The following is a 21,372-nucleotide window of genomic DNA, read 5'->3' as shown; positions in this document are numbered from 1 at the left end:
CAGTTTGCAAGCCCTCCGTTCTCACAACTACCATTGAAAAGAATGAGGTTTACACATGTGTAAGTATGCAGAACTTGATTCTGCAAAGTTATTGTACATGGTAGTGCCAAGATAATACAGGCAGTCCCCGGGTTACGTACAAGATAGGGACTGTAGGTTTGTTCTTAAGTTGAATCTGTATGTAAGTCGGAACTGGCGTCCAGATTCAGCCGCTGCTGGAACTGACCGCCAGTTCTGACTTACATACAGATTCAACTTAAGAACCCCAAGCTTCCCCAAGTCAGCTGCTGCTGAAACTGATCAGCGGCTGATTCCAGGAAGCCTGGGGCAGAGCAACTCTGCCTCGGGCTTCCTGTAGTCAGCGCTGGTCAGTTTCAGCAGCGGCTGACTTGGGGACGCCTGGGGCAGAGCAGCTGGGGTGCTGCTGGGTTGCTCCAGTAGCACCGCTCCTCGGCGCTACTGGACCAACCCAGCAGCACCCCAGCTGCTCTGCCCCAGGCGTCCTGATTCAGCCGCTGCTGAAACTGACCAGCAGCGGCTGAATCAGGACCTGGGGCATAGCAGCTGGGGTGCTGCCGGGTTGGTCCAGTAGTGCCCAGAGCGGCGCTGCAGGACCAATCGGCAGCGCCCCAGCTGCTCTGCCCCAGGGTCCAAAACAAAAGCCTGGTCTGCTGGGGGGGGGGGGGGCACACTATCTGCTCCCCACCCCCCCCAGCAGACCAGGGACACGGGAGCAGAGCCGCAGCGGCAGCAGGGTGCCGCGCCTCTGAGGCTTTGCTCTAGCAAAGTCTCAGAGGCGCGGTACCCTGCCGCGGCTGCGGCTTCAGTCCCGGTGCCTGTGGTCTGCTGGGGACGGTCCCCAGCAGACCACAGGCACCGGGACTGAAGCCAGAGCAGCGGCGGGTTCCCGCGCTTCTGAGGCTTTGCTCTGGCAAAGCCTCAGAAGCGCGGGCACCGGAGCAGCTTACGAACGGGGCTTTCTCGCCCCGGAGCTCGCAGGTAGCAATAATATCCGCGTAAGTCGGGGACTGCCTGTACCCCAAGTTTCCCCTCAAGACTGGTCTATATATTTTACCAAGGCTCTGATCCTACTCTCATTGACTTCAGTGTAGCAAGACTAGACCCCAATACGGCAAAAAACCTTCACACCTGCTTAGCTTTTTATATTACTGTGAGTAGTTCCACAGAAGTCAAGTAAAGGAAAGCATGTGTTAGATCTGTAGGATCAAAGCCTTAACTTGTAACTTGGTAGGGTCCATGACTAGACTTGCATAAAGACAGCCTGATCCAAAGCTCTTTGAAATCACTGATTTCAGTGAGCATGGGACAGGTCCATAATGAATAGGTATATCAATTTACTTGGGAAAAAAATACAAAAGGTCCTGAATTTAGTGAATATTATATTATATATTATATATATTTGGTGAATATTAGGTGGCTCTGTTCACTCATATGCTTTTCAATATGCAAAATGACAATTTTACCCATTCCCCTCTTCTGCAAGTGTAATTTAATTTGCTCATGAAACAAAAATGCATTCCAGAGAATTCCTTCTCATTCAGCATAGACCTGAAATGAAATATGAACACAGGGAAGCAGAAGCGATAGTACTTACAGTTTGATAATATGAGGATGCCGAAAGAGTTTTAGGTTTTGAATTTCTCTCTTGATTTTCCCAACCACATCCAAACTCCGAATTTTCTGTCTATTTAAAATTTTTACCGCGACTTTATGGCCAGTCAGCTGGTGTTCTCCAACTAATGGAAAGAGAGCATTAGATTTTCACTAAAGAGTATGCAATGACCTGTCAGAGCAATTTAGCTTATTTGAAATAGGTGGGTCCTGAGGAACCAATGGGGGAGGGGTCATAATGGGTAAACTGTGTGAAAATTGGAACCTCAGGCCTGTCCAGGGGACCAGTGTTTGGACTCCATGACTCAGATGACTAACACAGAGGTATGATCTCTAGGTTGATGACAACAGCGTGGCTTGGATCTGAATCACTATCTGAAGATGACTCAATGGCCTTGTATGAAATGAGTCTAGTAATCTCAGTTCAGGCCCTAAGCCTGGATTTATGACATGGACACAACTGAGTAATTTACAGAAAATTTTGGAGGCTACCGCTCTGACGGACATGGAAACTATGTTGTCCGAGAGCTTGTTCTGAGGCACTTTTTCCACTCGCTGTCAGGAAAGGGAGGAGCTTGTGTAGGATGGAGAGAGTGGAACTGAGTATCCTCTATGAAGGTCTATACGGAGTGTTCAAAATCCTGTAAACTGTATGGAAGCATGACATTCCCATGAACACATCACCCTGAGATCAAAAAACAAGCAGTTTCTGACTAGCTGCATATTTCAAAAGTCAGCTCATTGAACATCAAACCATTAGGGAGGTGAAGGGATTGAGTTAGCCCTGCCTCTTCTACCATGTTGTAATCCTTCCACTTCACACACTTCTAATCCTTCTATTTCTAATCACATTAAATGGAAGCCTTTTTACCTCGCCCACGAAGTCCTTCATGTATCATATACTGGAAAAGTTTTCTCATGAACCTGCAGGCTCGAAACAGCAGAATTTCCTCTCTTGTTTTTGGCAGAAGTTAGTGAATGGCAATAGTCCCCTTTTCCTATGAAAGCTTTCTACCTGCCTCAAGTAAATGGGATTTTTCAAGTTTGGCTTGTGGATTGCTTCAGTAGAGCAAGCCAAATTCTCCTCTGAGTTGTAGTAGTACAAATCACTGTCTATGGCAGCAGAGTACCAGGAGTACTCTAGCTCAGAGTTTTTAACTTAATGTGAAATTTCCCAGCTTTTTTCAGTTTTAGCCAGCCTCTTCTATACCCACTTAACAAACTTCTTGTGAGAATCAGAAAATACTTATTAGCTGATAAGAGGCATTTAAACAGAAAGACAGGTTATGTTCATGCGTTGGACTTCATGACTCGCAAACCACCCTCTCCCAAACAGTTCCCACCATAACCAAGGGGTGCTGTACTGAAGGCCTTACACAGACATCTGTCTTTGCAAGAACTTAATAAACATAGTGGAAATCTCTGCATTCACCCCAGAAAAAATAAGCAGACGCACATTTTCATATTGCATATATGGGAGGGCAGTCGATAAGCCTAGCGATTAGGGTACGGACATCACCTAGCTCCAGTTATAGTGTCCTCTAAGAAGTAGAATCCTGGGAAAGGTCTTGTACCATTTAAGCTTTAGTGAATTTACAGGGCTTAAGTGGGACTTAAGTGATGCATAGACATTAAAGTAGCACTCTGTACAGGAGTGAAGCTCAGCACAAAGATCTAATCAAGAATAATGACAAGTTCTAGTCTATGATGTGTCCTGGTATACACTGTTTTCCCTCTACAGTCTTGGAACCCAAGAGAGCGGCAGCTTAATTAAAAACAAATGAAAATACTGAAGAAAATATGACCCTGAAGGGGCTATTTGTCTCTATGGAGATTGGAGCCAAGGCTAAGTTTCAAGGATCTGCATCATGTAAAGATTAGATTACTCATAAGTAGATATACATAAATGACAGGGGAGAATATTCATTGGTACACAGTAGTCAGTAGCCTAAATATCAAATAACTTAGTCTTAAAACTTTACAACCATTGCACTGTGCAAAATAACATCAAAGGCCAAATTCTGCAGAAGCCTTTTCTCGACAGGCATTTCCACAGCTATGTTTCTCAGCTTCTGAACACTGCAGTGGGAAACCAGTTCTTAAAAATTATACAAGCTCTGATTTTAGGGCTCCTGCTTCAAATTTTAGTACATCCTTTAAAAATGGAGGTTAGAGAGAACTGGGTTGATGTGATTTATCTGCCATTGAGCACACTGGAGCTGACTTTGCTCTCACTTGCACTGATGTAAACTGAGAGTAATTCTACTGAGGTTAGTGGAATCACATCAGATTTAAAATGGCGTGAGTGAGCTCAGAATTAGACCCCTTCTTTGTGAGTGAGCAGACTGTGCCACAAAGAGTGCTGCGTGTATGAAGGCAAAATTATAACCAAATGAAATCTATAGGAAGCTCCTTGCGTATCATAGCAATAATACCACTGGTACCAATGTTTATGTCGCAGTGTACAACTTTAAAGCCTTTAACACCATTTTTTCCCTTTAATTTGATAATTAGTGAGGACCTGCATACAGAGCAAAAGAACGGCCATACTGGGTCAGACCAAAGGTCTATCTAGTCCAGTACCCTGTCTTCCAACAGTGGCCAATGCCAGATGTCCCAGCGGGAATGAATAGAACAGGTAACCATCAAGTGATCCATCCCTTGTCACCCAGGCTATGTCTAGACTGCAAGCCTCTTTTGAAAGAGGCTCTTTCGAAAGATACTTTCGAAAGAGCCTCTTTCGAAAGAGAGCGTCTAGACTGCACGCGGAATTTCGAAAAAGCAAGCCGCTTTTTCGAAAGAAAGCACCCAGTGAGTCTGGATGCTCTCTTTCTAAAAAGCCTGTTTGCTTTCAAGAACGCCTTCTTTCGAAAGAGCACTTTCGAAAGAAGGCGTTCTTCCTCGTGGAATTAGGTTTACCACCGTCGAAAGAAAAGCCGCATTCTTTCGATTTAATTTCGAAAGAACGCGGCTGCAGTCTAGACGCAGGTGAAGTTTTTTCGAAAAAAGGCTACTTTTTTCGAAAAAACCCCTGAGTCTGGACACAGCCCCATTGACAGAGACTTACACATGCTTAACTTGACATGGATTAGGTACAATTCTAGCTCAGATTATGTTAACGGGAGTCTTTCTTGACACTGAGACATCAAAGAGGCCAGAACTTTAACCTGTACGTCCCCTATCCCATTGCTACTTACACTGTGCAAACATAAGTTTTTACAGAGTTGGTTAATATTTTGCTTTTAATTGTATAGATTTCATTACCTTTACATAACATGCTTCCCGCACCTATACTAGAACACACAGCAAAAACTTGTTTCTTCCATTCCACTTTGTGCCATATAACAGATAGAAGCAGGAGCAGATGGCAGAGAAAGACTATTTTGCTGAGGTCTTCATCGGGTTTCCCTTGTTCGCTTTCATCTCCTTTTACTGGTTAGATTTACACATGGAGCTGCCAAGTGGAAGCTGTGTGTTGGTATCTGGAGTATATGCCTCACATATGTCCAGTGCATTCAGGTGGGTAATGAATGAGCTGATAGCCGGTTATTTCTCAGAGCTCTTCATTAATAATGATGTCTTTCCAGCAAGTGCCCAGAAGCTTTCGCTGACATTTATTCTCAAAAGTATCTAGTTCTCCATTTAACATTTTTGGTAAATGTCAAGAACACAGCCGTGTCTTAGCACTGAGATTCTGTTTGAATTGAAAATTCTCAGTTTTGTCCTGTTCCCATATACTTTTTATTTCCATCTATTTAGTAAATGCTGTGAATGTCTTGCCTGTCTCTGACATCACACACTTAAGGGTGTGTCTAGACTACAGGGATTTTTTGAAAAAAGTGGCCTTTTTTCGAAAAATGTTTACTTGCATCTAGACTGCTGCCGCGTTCTGTCGACAGTAAATCGAAATAACGCAGAGGTTTTGTCGACCGCGGAAAACCTCATTTTACGGGGAATAATGCCTTTTTTTGAAAGTGCTTTTTCAAAACAAAGGCGCTATGTAATGCAAACAGTGCATTTTCAAAAGAGACTGCATGGGTGCTCTCTTTTGAAAAAGCGACTTGTTTTTTCAAAAGTACTGATTGTAGTCTAGACGCTCTTTTTCAAAAGAGGCTTTTTCAAAAGTATCTTTCGAAAAAGCCTCTTTCGAAAGAGGCTTGCAGTCTAGACGTAGCCTTACTGTCTTTCACAGAAATCAACTTTATATTAAGTCTTTAAAATAAATCTGTAGCTTAATAATTATATAGCTAAGGAGTTCTCTTTATGAAAAGAGATCCAAAATTTAATTTTTTAATTTTAATTAATTTAAATTTAATCTAAAATTTAAACAGGGGAAAACCAATGAAATCACACATTTAAGAGATTAAAATTGATGTATTTTAAAAAACTGATTTCTTTCTACTTGAGAATTTGTTTAAAGCACTCTAACATATATACCTTCTATTTTACAGCGCTGGATTACATTCAGTCACAAAACTTAATATTTTTTACAATATATTAAAAAGCTTGGGACACTGGTGGGTTTTTGTTTTGATATTTTTTATAGATGACACTGAAAACTTTTTTACAGGACACACAAAGAAAGATACAGTGACATTTGTAATCAGAGAGGCCACATCATAATAATCTGAAGCACAAAATAGGGAGTGTTAATTGTTTTATGGATAAATCCTGCTGTTACAGTATTAAAAGCTTACCATTTTAAAAGTTTTGAGCTGATTGTTAAAGCACATTGCAATGTCTGAGTGTGGACCGAAAAAGAGCATGAAAACGACAGAGCAGGAACGCTGTTACCACTGTGGCTGGATGAGGTCATTATTATTAGCAAAGAGATAAGCCCTGCAGAGATTCTTTCCTCAATAAGCATATCCTAAAAATAAAACACTTGGCCACACTTGAAAATAAAAGCACAGCTTTGCATGCCTATTTTAATGTTTTAAATATTATGAAGCAGAAATGGAAATGTAGTATGCTACAGTTTGCATCATGCATGGAAATCAAGGTTTTAACGATAGGCTAATGTAAACAGGGTCATTCTCACTGCACAGTCCACAGACAATATCAGTCATCACTATTAGAAGGCATCTTTGCATCTCTTGGGACTCTGGAAATAACAGCTTCTGAAGGATTGCTCTGGTTTAAAGCCTCCTCTGAAAACCCTATACTAAAGCAAACTCTGCTCTGGGATCTGTGAGGGCGACACGATATGCTTATGTATGGTGACCCTGCACTGGGAAAATTCTCCCCAGGCCCTTTGTGGCATAGTGCTGGAAAGAAGTCAGTCTCTCTTTCAGCCAGGGTTAATGTAGCATGTACATGGAGTACAGGTTATATACTGTGATGAAGAAGAGTGGGCGGAGAGAAAAGGGTGACCAGCATAGAGCACATCAGATCAATATCTACAGACCCAGCATCAGGGATGGATAAACCCATAGGACATAAGATTTGCAGGAAAACAGAAACCGCACATTTTAGGCCTACAAATCACACACCCCAACAGTAGAAAGCATAATAAATAATACTTTGTGTGTGTGCATGGAGCACCTTCCATTGGAGAATCTCAAACCATTTTCCGATATTAAAGAATCATCCCTTGCCACACCTCTTATATAAGCTACAGATAAGTTCAAAACAGCCGTAGTTGATTTTCTGGGGTTCGAATTAACGGGTCTAGTGAAGACACACTAATTCGAACTGAGAGGGTGTTCCCATCAATGCTGATTGTCCTGCTTTCACGAGGAGTACGGGAAGTCAAAAGGACAGCGTGCTCCCTTCTACTGTGTATTTACATCACTCCTGTCCTCACTTGTAAGAATACTAGACAAGGCCTGAAAGATTGCATTTAAAAAAAGTAATGGGTACTGAATAGCTTATCTCCTTTCCTTCCCTGAAAAACAACACCCACCTTTGCAGGGTTTTTTTAGTTCAAACACATTAATAATTAAAGATAAACAGTCTGCTTTCTAATCCATTCATCTTTTGCTTACAGTAAGCATTAGATACAGTGATATTGTTGTTTCACTCTCCAGTGACTTGTTAAGCTTATATGAATGTCTTGAGAGATAAACTATACATTGCCTTTTAAAAACTTTAGGGTTCTAATGTAGCTGTTTCCAGCCAGAGGAATCTGTCCATGCTAGAGTAAACACACATTTGTGCCATGTTTAGTAGGTTGTGGTGCCTAACCTCCATTTTATCTTTGGTTGTTAGCTTGTGTTCTGTTCTTTCTAATGATTTTATCGTCTGCTGCTGGGTCTAGTTCAGACACTGTGCTCCTCTACAAGACACACAACTACACAATGGGGAATAACTGGCTAAGCATGGGTGGACTGTGAAAGTTGAGCTGGGGGAGGCAAGCCCCCCACCCTAACCCCAGTCCTTCTGTTGAGGTCCCACCCGCACCCCACCCCACCACGGGCAGAGGAAGGCAGAAAGTACATGGGCCCCAGCCTCCCCATCCCTGGAGCACAGGAAGGGTGGAGGGCGCGTGGCCCTAGCCTCCCCGGCCTCAGAACATGGGGAGGGCAGAAGGTGCACAGCTACAGTGCCCCCAGCTAAGTGCACAGGGAGGATGGACACTGGGGTAGTAACACTCCACCCCAGGACGCCTACAGCAGGCATTCTGGGAACGGAATGTGGGTGGGGCCAATGCCTTCCCCTGCTTACCATACTAGCTGCCCATGTGGCTAAGGGTAATACTGCAGAAAAGGAGCTGAGGGTTATGATAGATTATAAATGGACTGTGAGCCTACAACATGATGCAGATGCTAAAAGGGTCATATTCTGAGTGGTATTAACAGGAGTGTCATATGTAAGACATGGCAGGTAATTATCCCACTCTACTTGGCACTGGTGAGACCTCAGCTAGAGTACTGTGTCTATCTATCATGGGCAACCTCTTAGACTCACAGAATACTAGAACTGGAAGGGACCTCAAAAGGTCATCAAGTGCAGTCCCTTGCCCTCACAGCAGGACCAAAGTAGACACACTGGAAACAGAGCAGAGGAGAGCAACAAAACTGATAAACCTGATCTATGAGGAAAGGTTTAAAAAGCTGGGCATGTTTTGTCTTGAGCAGTGGTTCTCAAACTTTTTGGCCTGCGGCAGGGAAGCAGGGAAACCTGTTGCTCGCAGTACCTGAACACTTTTTCAGGCTAGTTAAACACTTATATTAGAAAAGGTTTTAGAACTAAGATCCTCCAGATTCTTGGGGCGGTTCCTGCTGTTTGCTCACAAAACAGCCCAAAATAAAAGGCTTTGCACTCCCCTGATTCTGGTGGAGGTGCAATAATATGAACATATCTTGAATGGTGGGACTGTGAAACAGAGGAGGGGAGTAGCAGCTCCAATGTATGCTCCCTTGAGACTTGCAGAAATCCCCCAGAAACATCACATATGCACACTCCACAAACACGTTCCCTTTTAGAATTTGGTGGTTGTCTGCCTGGAAACCTCCATGAGCTGATGTCGCTAGAACTTTCCTCCACACATCTCCTCCCACTGACGAGTGAAGTGAGAAGTTGTATGCAACTGTGAAGCTTCTCAGTATCATTGGCTGCTGTTGGAAACCAGTGGGGTGACCTTATTATGTGTGTGGAGGGAAAGACCAGGGTGAGAGGTAGTGCTACTCAGACCCATAGATCTTTGGGGTTGGAAGGATTTAAGCCTCCATGGAGTCATAAAGTCCTCCCTCTGGACGGAAAGGCACTCCACAAAGGAGCGACTCTGAGATTTTGATGTAGCTTTTCCTCCTAAAGAGAGGAGCCCACCAGGCCCAAAGACTCATACTCCTGGACTACTGATATCACTGCCATTTTTCAGTGCACTTCTCTCTTTATTACACACATTCAGGGTGTGCTCCAAAGACTATGAGAGTCAATAGATGTCTTTCCCTGACTTCAGTGGCCTGACATAAGCCCCTTACTGCTTTCAGCTCTTGGCATTCACCATGAGCCACTGGGAAGAAAGAGGGAATTTCTCAGAAAGCTAACACCAACTAAGCCAAATCATTTGCTTTCTCAATTGTGCCCTAGAAGAGAAAGGTGGTGGGAGAGAGAGGGGAGGTCTACCTTTGAAAGTCGCTTTTGACACTTTCTGATTCGTTACTACTGTTCTGGCCACTTCCTGCAAAGCCAAAAACCACAAACAGAAGTGCCCCTGGGTCTATCAAAGCCTGGACTAATGGAGGTTAGTCCTGTGGTGGAAGTGATGGGGGCAATGAGAGGAAAAGCAGCCGCTATCTAGTGCTTACAAGACAATGACCGCAAGGGCTAGTCATCAGTGCTGACTGCAGCCTCAAAGAAGCCAAGTCAAAAGAAAATGAACAGCTTTACTCTCCTTAGGTACCTACTTCTTCTATTGAACAGTGGCCAGTGTATGGCAAACCTGCATCATAAGAGGTGAGCAAGGCAAGCACAGAAGAGATGTGAACAAATCTGTTTCTAAAAATGGCCCTTTCTGATTTAGTTACTTTTGAGCAGAAAATAGTGGTGAAAAGAAACAATATTTCTCTTGCAAGCAGTTGCACCAATCATGAAAGTTTAATGACCGGTGATGTCCCCAAATGCCCTAGCTCTACACAGAAACTCTGTATGTAGGCACTTGGATTTCATTGATGCCATAAACGTCAAAGCATTTAATGTGCTTGCAAGTAGCACAACTCAAACAGAAGAGTTTATGGGACAGTGAGAGAACTCATTTCCTATTATTAACTTCCCTTCTCCTAACCCTGCCCAATTAAAAAGGAGAATAAAACATGTACAGTAATAAACAAAGCTGCCCTGATTCTTCATCATAACCATTTGCTTAGAATCATAGAACTGGAAGAGACCTCAGAAGGTCATCAAGTCCAGCCCCCTGCTCTAGGCAGGACCAATTCCAACTAAATCAACCCAGCCAGGGCTTTGTCAAGCCGAGACTTAAACACCTCTAGGGATGGAGACTCCACTACTTCCCTAGGTAACTCATTCCAGTGCTTCACCACCCTCCTAGTGAAATAGTTTTTCCTAATATCCACCTCAACTCTCCCACCACAACTTGAGACCATTGCTCCTTGTTCTGCCATCTGTCACTACTGAGAACAGCCTCTCTCCATCCTCTTTGGAACCTCCCTTCAGGAAGTTGAAGGCTGCTACCAAATCCCCCCTCACTCTTCGCTTCTGCAGACTAAACAGACCCAAGTCCCTCAGCCTCTCCTCATAAGTCATATGCTCCAGCCCCCTAAACATTTTGGTTGCCCTCCGCTGGACCCTCTCCAATGCGTCCACATCCTTTTTGTAGTGGGGGGCCCAGAACTGGACACAATACTCCAGATGCGGCCTCACCAAAGCCGAATAAAGGGAATGATGACATCTCTGGATCTGCTGGCAATGCTCCTCCTAATGCAACCTAATATGCCATTAGCCTTCTTGGCTACAAGGGAACACTGTTGACGCATATCTAGCTTCTCATCCTCTGTAACCCCCAGGTCCTTTTCTGCAGAACTGCTACTTAACCGGTTGGTCCCCAGCTTGTAACTGTGCTTGGGATTCTTCCGTCCCAAGTGCAGGACTCTACACTTGTCGAACCTCATCAGATTTCTTGTGGCCCAATCCTCCAATTTGTCTAAGTCATTCTGTACCCTATCTCTGCCCTTAAGCGTATCTACCTCTCCCCCCAGCTTAGTGTCATCCGCAAACTTGCTGAGGGTGCAATCCATCCCCTCATCCAGATCATTAATAAAGATATTGAACCAAACCGGTCCTAGAACTGAACCTTGGGGCACTCTGCTAGTAACCGACCGCCAACCTGACATCGAGCCATTGATCACTACCCGCTGGGACCGGCCTTCTACCATCTTTCTATCCATCTTACCGTCCATTTATCCAATCCACAATCCCTTAACTTGCTGGCAATAATATTGTGGGAGACCGTATCAAAAGCCTTGCTAAAGTCAAGGTATATAACAAAGCCTTGGTAGGGGGAGGGGCTTTATAAGGCAGTGGGCAAGCGACCAAGGAGCTTGCGAACAGGTGATTGCTAACAGGGAGTTTAGAGAGGGAGTTCTCCAGGTGAAGGAGAAGCAGATACAGGACTCTTGAGGGAAGTGTGTTTTGTTGTTGGGGCTTTCTTACTGTGTGCTGAGCTTGTGTGAGGGTTGGTGTGTGTTCTTTTTTGTTTTTTTGTTTGTTTATTTATTTATTTTCCCCGGTGTTTGAGAGTGAGGCTTTTTTTTTTCCACCTCCCCTCTGCCCTCCCCCTCCCCTTGATGGAGTTTGTGCTGTGATTGGCAGGTGGAAACTGTTGGCTTCTAATTAAAGTTTGAATTCTAGAAGCCTCTGCTGATTGGCTGAGCCTTGGTAGGGGGAGGGGCTTTATAAGGCAGTGGGCAAGCGACCAAGGAGCTTGCGAACAGGTGATTGCTAACAGGGAGTTTTGAGAGGGAGTTCGGAAGCGGAGAGGGAAGGGTGGGAGGTTCTCTTGCCTTTCTTTTTCAATCCCTTTTCCAGGACAGCAGCGATGGTTGGTGATGGGTCTGCTGTTGTTACCTGCACAGCGTGTGCCATGTTTGTCTTCCTCCCGGAAGAAAGAACGGATTTCATCTGCACCAAGTGCAAGCTGGTTGACATTTTGGAAGAAAAAATTAGAGGACTGGAGGCCCAAGTGTCGACCCTACGCTTGATCAGAGAGGATGAAGACTTCCTCGATAGAAGGCAGCATTTAATCCTTCAAGCACGGCAGGCAGAAGAGCCAGAGAGGGCAGTATGTGACCAAGAAGAGAACTGGCAGCATGTAACTTCTAGAAGGGGAAAAAGGCCAGCACGGGAATCCCCCGATGCTATAGAGGTAAGCAATCGCTTTCAAGCTCTCTCCACAGGCTCTGCAGTGCTGAAAGCTCTGGAAGGGACCTCAAAAGGAAGAAACCAGAAGGGAACACCATCTACTGGAAGGCATGGGATGCATAGTCCTACGGATGGGGGTTCCACGGTCCCCAAAGGAAACGACGGGTGGTGGTAGTCGGGGACTCCCTCCTAAGAGGGACTGAGCCATCCCTCTGCCGTCCGGACCTGGAATCTTGAGAGGTGTGCTGCTTACCGGGAGCTCGCATTCAGGATGTCACTGAGAGGCTTACCAAGCTGATCAAACCTTCGGATCGCTACCACTTCCTGCTTCTCCACGTGGGAACTAATGATACGGCCAAGAATGATCTTGAGTGTGTTACTGCGGATTATGTAGCGCTAGGAAGAAGGATCCAAGAATTTGGAGCGCAAGTGGTATTCTCCTCTATCCTCCCTGTTGAAGGGAAAGGACTGGGCAGGGATCGTCGAATTGAGGACGTAAATGCGTGGTTGCGCAGATGGTGTCGCAGAGAGGGCTTTGGTTTCTTCGACCATGGGACTCTGTTCCGGGCACAAGGATTGTTAGGAAGAGATGGGATCCACCTAACGAAGAGAGGAAGGAGCATCTTCGAAGGCAGGCTTGCAAACCTAGTGAGTAGGGCTTTAAATTAGGTTCGTCGGGGGACAGTGACCAAAACCCTGAGGGGAGTGGGGAAGCCGGATACCGAGAAGAAATGCAGAGAGGAAGGGGCAATAAAGGAGGACCCATGTTTCGAATGGAGAAGATAGGACGATCAACTGGTTACCTGAAGTGTTTGTACACTAATGCGAGAAGCCTGGGCAACAAACAGGAAGAACTAGAGGCCCTGGCCCAGACCAAGAAATATGATTTAATTGGGATAACAGAGACTTGGTGAGATGACTCACATGACTGGAGCGCTGTCATGGAAGGGTATAGACTGTTCAGGAACAACAGGCAGGGGAGAAAAGGAGGAGGAGTTGCACTATATGTAAGAGCACTACGATTGCTCTGAACTCCAGTATAAAGAGGGAGAAAAACCTGTTGAGAGTCTATGGTTTAAGTTTAAAGGAGCAAACAACAGCATTGATGTTGTGGATGGTGTTTGCTACAGGCCACCGAATCAGGTGGATAAGGTAGAGGAGGCTTTCTTCGGACCACTGAGCGAAGCTTCCAGATTGCAGGCCCTGGTTCTCGTGGGGGACTTTAATCACCCTGACATCTGCTGGGAAACCAATACGGCAGTACACAGGCAATCCAGGAAGTTTTTGGAGAATGTTGGGGATAACTTCTTGACACAGGTGCTGAAGGATCCGACCAGGGGCTTGTATGTTATATCACCATTAGGGATATTAAATATTGGTTAATTGAATAGTCAATTAGCCTCATGAATACTTATCAGTTAGTCGATTATTCTACAGTCCCCAGGGGTGGGACTGGCAGCTAGTGCACTCCGGCCCCACTCTTGAAGAGCCCCTCTATCAGAGGCAGCAGCGCAGGTGCCAGGCGGGAGCTGGTCTGCAAGGGGAGCCCCTCGCAGACTGGCTGGCCTGCCACCCTGCGCTGCTGCCTCTGTTACAGAGGCAGCAGCACAGGCTGGCAGCAGCCGCTGTCCGGGGTGGGGGGACTGTCTGAGCTCCCGGACCCGGCACAAGCCGGAACTAAGCCAGGCTGCCTGCCTGCCTGGCTCCTAATACACTTTAAATGCAGAGCTGTAGCCAGTAGGTTTCAGACCCAGCAAGCCAGGACTGAGCTGGGCTGCTGGCCAGCCTGCTAAAAAATTAACTGGGAAGGGGTATGTATGTGTGGTAGGGGCGGGGGAGAAATGCATGTAGTCTATAGCATTAACTTATAAGCTTTTGCTTAACAGTTAATTGACTATAATATTACATCCCTAATCACCAACCTCTATTTATGGCTATTTTGTCTTCTGGCTTGCCAGCCCTTTGGCACAGGGTTTGACTCTGATCTGTATATATGGTGCACAGGACATGGTACCATCATCTTGGCTGGGGTTCTTGGATGCTGCTTTTCTATACTGCTATTATTAATTCCTATAATTTTGACTACACCTAATGAAATCTTGTGACCTGTAATCTCAGTGCTGTCTTTGACTCTTCTCTCAACTCTTTCTAGGCACTCAAGCCATCCCATATTGGATTTCTTGCTGAATCCTGTTATCTTTCTCTTTTAACCAAAATCCAGTCCTTGCTTAAAACTGTCCATCTGCAAGAAATCCTTTTTCCTCCTCAATAACCCCACACCCTTTCCCCTTCTTAATTACTGTGCAGTACCTTATATTTTATCTTTGAAGCATACACCTTTGGGGGGGGGCAAGAACAGCGACTTTGCTAACACACTGTGCAAAGTGATGGTACCAAATCACTAGGGTTATTAAAAACAAATCAGCCTGAACAATGATTACATATTTCATATTCTTAGTGAATAGGAAATAATTATGGAATATATATGTAAGCTTGAATCAATAGCTCATAATATATCTAATTTCCTTCATGTTTCTTATTACAACTTAATGATTACAGGAGTCCTGTGGCATTACAGGTTACTCTAGTGCCCATTAAATCAAAATTGCTATAATTCAGCATACAAAGAATACACCTACTTTACTCTTGGTTTGGAAATCACAGGTCCATCGTGCACATGCTAAACTCCCACTAGAAAAGGGGATGGTGTTTGGGCAAAATACTAAGAAAAATAATACATAAAGCCACTACTCCATCAAAAGGACTTTTCTTACATACAAATTGTTTACATTGCTTTAAACATGTCTTTTGGAAACTGTTGGCTGAGTATGAAAGTTGGGATTGTACACAGGAATGATCTGATTATTTAAATGGTCCCCTTTTGCTAGGCTTATTTATATTTCCCAATAACTTTTTATTCTGAGCATTTGGGATTTTTCAAGTGAAGAGGAACAATTTTTCTTCTTAGAGAACAGATGAACTGTGTATTTTTCTTTGGTGCTGTTACATGAGAAAAGTCCAAATGAATTGGAAGTAACACTGGAATTATTAAGGAAAAAAGAAGGTGCATGGATTTTTATTCACACATCTTTCAGACAACTGAGGCAAAGCCCGTAGCTGAGCTGAAAGTGCAAGGTGAATTTTGACTGATTACGAAATCAGCCTCTATGGTAGGAATCCTTATGCATAAATCAACCCTGACCCTTCTGCTACAATTCTCAACCCAAAGCTGCTTTGATACTGGGAGTATGTATGATGTCTTTAGGGCAAGGGAGAAGAGATCATCTTTGGCTCGTGTGCACCTCCCCTATTCCCTAACATGATACCAGCTACATCTTCTGCAGTGGTGACAAGATGGAACTAAATGGTGCCTAGCTAAGACAGGTCTCTTTATTCACCATTTTGTTTCCAATTTCCTCTACATGCACGACTGACAGTTTGAACACTCTATTCTTACCCACAAGCAAAGGAGGAATGTAGAAGTCAGGGTTAGAAATGGCTGAGTATGGTTAGTAAAGAGTGGGTTGTGATCTGGGGCTGGAGAAGGCTGTCACCTCAGCTTGGGGGATTGAGTTGCAGGGTCCAGGACAGGGTATAGGTACAGAAGAGGATTTTTCACCTGGAAGAGCAATCTACGAAGGGTGCAGGTTCTGGGAAGGGGCTGTGACCTGGAGGAGGGTGTAGAAGGTTTGGGTTGTGACCTAGGGCAGGGAGCTGGCAGGGATGGAGTGGGGTGCCAGGTGCAAGCTCTGGCTGGGAGACATGTATCATAGTAGGTGGCTCCTGGCCAGCAGCCCAGTAGAACCCTCAGGCAAACTCTCTGCCTGCTGTGGACCCACATGTTGCTCAAAGCAACCAGCTACTGGGGCCAGAGTGTGCATCTCTGCACACCACACACTCCTTGGGAGGGCCTCTGGGCACAGCCTATACTGCACGCATGACCCAGACAGCTCCCATTGGCTGGTTTCTGGCCAATGGGAGCTGCGAGGATGGTGCTGGGGGCAGGGGCAGGGCATGGAGATCCCATGGTGGCCCCAGCAGCTGGCCATTTTGAGTGGCATGAGGGAGTCCCATAGAGACACGGGATGCTGGCGGCCCAGAGCATCATGGTAGGCCAGATCCAGCCCATATTTTACCCACATTTGCTCTAGAGTGCCTCCTGGGCAGCAGAGACATATCAGCTTTAGGAAGGCCACACACTAAGTACAGAGGGAAGCATTAAAGTGAATACCCTATGATGACAGGTAGCAAATGAAAAAATCTGGGATGGTGGTCAGGAGATTATAGGTGCCTCTAAAAGAAATAATCCCCAACACTGCAACTGTCCTATGAAAATCAGTGCATCTGGTCAGCTGAACACCCTACTCTTCTGAGGTGAACAATAGGGAGGCTACCATTCCGTTTTAAACACCACAGTCTTCCTTTAACCAAGTTGCTAGCCTGCCTGGCTCCTGCAGCCTGGCATCTATGTGGATTATGTTGTGCTGCTGCCTCAACACTCCCCAGGCAAATATTTCCAGCCTTGGTTGCCAGGTCTGGTTCCCTGCATAGCAATCCCAGGCACTGTGTTTTCTGGCAATAGTAACCAACAGTAAGAAGGCCTGACCCCTGCTGTGGCTAAGGCACAGCTACCACCGAGCATGCACAGGGGAACTGGATTCCTGATGCTGCCTGACTGGCCTGATTTATGAAGGACAGGGAAAGGCTCCACTGTGGAATACAGGCACTGGAGTGGTGAGGGAGACACAGAGTAGTTACATAGTAACTACAGGTTGTACAGGCCTCACCTGTTGCACTGGGCACAGGCAAGAGTGTACATGGGAGAGGGAGTGCACAGGGCTTCATGCAGTGTATCCATGAGAGGGAGGGAGCAGTGCGGGCCTGTGGAGGAAACCAGGTGGCAAGAAGGGAATTGCACTATGCTCGTGCTGGGTCAGGGAATGGGAGGTTGCATGTACTGGGGCAAGGGGGTGGGACTGCATGGCTTGTGCCCTGGGAAAGGAAGCATGGGGGCTGCATAGGGCCTGCACAAGAGGCTGCCAGTGGGTACCCTGAGGGATGACAGCAAGGAGGCTGCACAATGCCTGCACTGATGGGAAGGTGGGCTGCTCCGTACATGACCTGGGGGTTTGAGCTAAGGGAGCTGCATGCTGCATATATGGAGAGGGCAGGGCTGCCCAGTGGGTGCTTTGGGGGATGGGAGCAAGGGGGCTGCCCAGTGGCTGCCCTGGCCTAGGGGAAGGAAGTGAGGAGGTTGCACGGTGCATGCAGGGGAGGGGAGCTGCCCGGTGTGGGCACTAGGGGTGCAAAGGGGCTGACCTGCCCTAGGGATGGGGCTGGGGAGGGGAATGAGGAGGCTGCATGGTGCATGTAGGGTGGGGGAACGCATCCCCAGGGGGTGTCTTGGGGGAAGGGAGTGAGGGGACTTCTCTGTGGCTGCCCTGGCCCTAGGGGCATATGCACAAGGGAGGGGGCAGCTGCCCCATGGATGCCTTGCGTATGGGACTGCATGCACGGGAGGGGTGCACGGGGGGGGTGCTTGAGGGAAGGGAGCGAGGTGGCGACCCGGGACGGGGGTGGGACTGGGGAAAAGAGCGACTGGGTTGCATGGTGCATGCACGGGAGGAGGGGGCCCGGAGGGTGCCTCAGGGACGGGAGCGAGGGGGCTGCCTGGCTGGGGGGGGGGGGACTGGGGCTGGGAGCGAGGGGGCTGCCTGGCCTGGGGTGGGGGAATGGGGATGGGAGCGAGGGGGCTCCCTGGCCGGGAGGTGGTGGAAGGGGGACTGAGGACGGGAGCGAGAGGGCTGCCCAGCAGGAGGGGGGGGGACGGGAGCGAGGGGGCTGCCCGGCCGGAGGGGGGGACGGGAGCGAGGGGGTGCCCGGCCGGAGGGGGGGGCCGGGAGCGAGGGGGTGCCCGGCCGGAGGGGGGGGGACGGGAGCGAGGGGGCTGCCCGGCCGGAGGGGGGGGGGACGGGAGCGAGGGGGTGCCCGGCCGGAGGGGGGGGGACGGGAGCGAGGGGGCTGCCCGGCCGGAGGGGGGGCCGGGAGCGAGGGGGTGCCCGGCCGGAGGGGGGGACGGGGGCGGGAGCGAGGGGGTGCCCGGCCGGAGGGGGGGGGCCGGGAGCGAGGGGGTGCCCGGCCGGAGGGGGGGGGCCGAGAGCGAGGGGGTGCCCGGCCGGAGGGGGGGGGCCGGGAGCGAGGGGGTGCCCGGCCGGAGGGGGGGGCCGGGAGCGAGGGGGTGCCCGGCCGGAGGGGGGGGGCCGGGAGCGAGGGGGTGCCCGGCCGGAGGGGGGCCGGGAGCGGGGGGGTGCCCGGCCTGGGGGGGGCCGGGAGCGAGGGGGTGCCCGGCCGGAGGGGGGGGGCCGGGAGCGAGGGGGTGCCCGGCCGGAGGGGGGGGCCGGGAGCGAGGGGGTGCCCGGCCGGAGGGGGGGGGAGCGAGGGGGTGCCCGGCCGGAGGGGGGGGCCGGGAGCGAGGGGGTGCCCGGCCGGAGGGGGGCGGGAGCGAGGGGGTGCCCGGCCGGAGGGGGTGCCCGGCAGCGGGGCGAGGGGCAGTGCGCGCAGCAGAGGCGAGGGCTGCTCCCAGCTCGGCGCCGCTTCTCCCGCGCCGGGCGATGCCGATTCCCCGCCGCGCCCCGCCCGCTACTCAGCTCTTGACTTTGCCGAAGGTGCCGACCCCGAGGGTGTCCCCCAGCACGTAGTGCCCGATCTTCACCCGCCCGTCGTGCTTCTGCTTCTCAGCCATCTTCGCCGCGCGCGGACCACAATGCAGCAGGGCCGGGGGGGGGGGGGGGGCGCGGGCACAGGGGCGGCCCGGGCAGGGCGATGCCCGCCGGGCGGGGGGCTGGCACGGTGCACGCACGGGAGGGTGGGGAGAGGGGATGGCATCGTGCCAGGCTTGGGGCTGTCGGAGTGGCACGGCGCCGGGCCGGGAGGGGCAAGGGGGCTGCATAGGGGATGGAGTTTAGGGTGCCAGGCTGAGGTGCAGGTGCCAGGCTGAGGGTTGGGAGCCATCCTGGGGGAGGTAGGAATGGCAGTGTCAGGCAGGGGGCATGGTGCCTGCATGGGAGGTTGCCAGGCTTAGGGGGTGGGTGCCAGATTTGAGGTGGGTATAGGAATGATGCGGTGTCGGGCTGGGAGGGAAGCATGGTGCATGTGGGGCAGGTGCCATGCTGAGGTGTGGGTGCCAGACTCCGGGGCAGGTAGGAATGGCACTGGGTGAGGCCGGGCGGGAGGCAGCATGCATGGTACATGCACAGGGGGAGGTGGGGTGCATATCACGCTCTGGTGGGGAGGAAGAATCGCAGAGTTGGAGTAGGAGATAGGCATGGTTCACATGTTGGTATTGGGGATGTTTGGGGAGCATGGTGTCCCTAGTATCTGTTTGCCAGAAGCTGGGAAAGGGTGATAGGGATGAATCACTTGTTAGTTGCCTGTTCTGTTCATTCCCTCTGGGGCACCCGGAACTGGCCACTGTCAGAAGACAGGATACAGGGCTAGATGGGCCTTTGGGCTGACCCAGTCTGGATGTTCTTATGTGTCAGGTCTGGCAATGTAAAAGGAGGGTGGGAGAGGTACATGCTAGTCTGGGAAAGTGGGTAGCACAGTCCATGACAGCCTGGGGGAGAGGATGGGGACCAAGGAACAGTGGAAGATGTGGAATGGGGACATTGTAAGATCAAGCTGGAGGAGGGATTCCAACTGGGGAGGAAGGGGTAGCAAAGTGAGATGGAGGTTGGGAACATTGTGCCAAGATGATGGGGAAGAGATTTGGCAGTGCTAAGCTGGACAGAAGGCAGGAGAGGCTGGGGAGGTGGATGCAGGGGTTATTGTCAGGCCAGAAGGAGGGCATGGGGCTAGGTCAGTGTCTGGTGGGAGAAACATGGGTGCCAGACTGAGGGAAAAATTGATGCAGCTTGGAGGAGGAAGACTGCATGATACTAGGCTAGGGTCAGGGGGTGGGGAGAGTGGTGCTAAATTATGAAGATGGGATACAGTGCTGCGACTGCCAGCCCAAAGATAAGGCACTGAGCTTGGGGTAGGGGTACCAGATCACACAGGTTTGATGCCATACCATAGAGGGAAGAGGAGACAAGACTGTCGGGGGGGAGGGGAGTGGGAGGGGAGTGGGAGGGGAGGGAGCAGTACTCTATTTTGCATGAACCACTTGCTCTGTAACCAATTGCCTAGCCTTAAACTAGTATTTAGGTGCCAGTGTTTGATGAACAGTAGTACTGAGCTATATTTTAATGGCCTGGATGCAGGAGCATTTCTGTGGTATTTAAGTAGGACAACAGAATAACAATAACACAGGAATAGATATATTAATAATCAGAAATCTGTGCAGCAGTTAAAGCCACCTTCCTTGCCCATTGATCCTATTCCCAAACATGCTTCTCAGTTGAGTGGCAAGGGCATATTTCAGGCCATGTGGAAGAAAGCATGGATGTGATTGCATAAGAAACTAAGGCGTTCGTGAAAACCCTCTTCTCCTTGCCCTACATACAAAATCCATATTTGTTCTGTCCCTGTCCCCTGATCTGCATCTACACAGCAGGGCTTAACTCGAAATAAGCTTTGCAAATTGCACTACGTCAATTGCGTAGCTTATTTTGAAATAGCTTATTTCGAAATTGGGCGCGTCTATACAGCACTGATTTCAAAATAGAGCACTCTTCCTCCAACTTCCCTTACTCCTCGTACAATGTGGGTTACAGGAGTCGGAGTAAGAAGTCCTCCAGCTTGACAGTATTTCAACATAATTTTGAAATAACTGCCTGCTGTATAGACATGGATGAAGTTATTTCAAAATCCCAAAGCTGTAGACTCCTTGGGGCAGAGATTGACCCATCTTGACTAGCTGGAAAGCCTAGCATTGAGAGAGTGCGGTTATAAACAAACCAGTAATCATAAACATTAGTG

At 48.7% G+C, this 21,372-nt stretch overlaps 1 protein-coding gene across 1 annotated transcript in view; it reads right to left on the bottom strand.

Moving 5' to 3' along the window:
- Window positions 1-19,259, bottom strand: part of PRKAA2 (protein kinase AMP-activated catalytic subunit alpha 2) — a 37,909-nt gene extending 18,650 nt beyond the window's left edge. The window contains exons 1-2 of the mRNA XM_075936056.1: window positions 19,102-19,259; window positions 1,616-1,757 (exon numbers count right to left, since the gene is read on the bottom strand). Of these exons, the coding sequence (XP_075792171.1) occupies window positions 1,616-1,757; window positions 19,102-19,195 (236 nt within the window). The 5' untranslated portion in view covers window positions 19,196-19,259. The remainder of the gene's footprint in view (window positions 1-1,615; window positions 1,758-19,101) is intronic.
- Between the last annotated feature and the right edge of the window lie 2,113 nt (window positions 19,260-21,372).

Source organism: Pelodiscus sinensis, chromosome 9, assembly GCF_049634645.1.
Source record: "Pelodiscus sinensis isolate JC-2024 chromosome 9, ASM4963464v1, whole genome shotgun sequence".
Classification (NCBI taxonomy): Eukaryota; Metazoa; Chordata; order Testudines; family Trionychidae; genus Pelodiscus; species Pelodiscus sinensis.
This window is presented reverse-complemented; position numbering and strand designations above follow the sequence as displayed.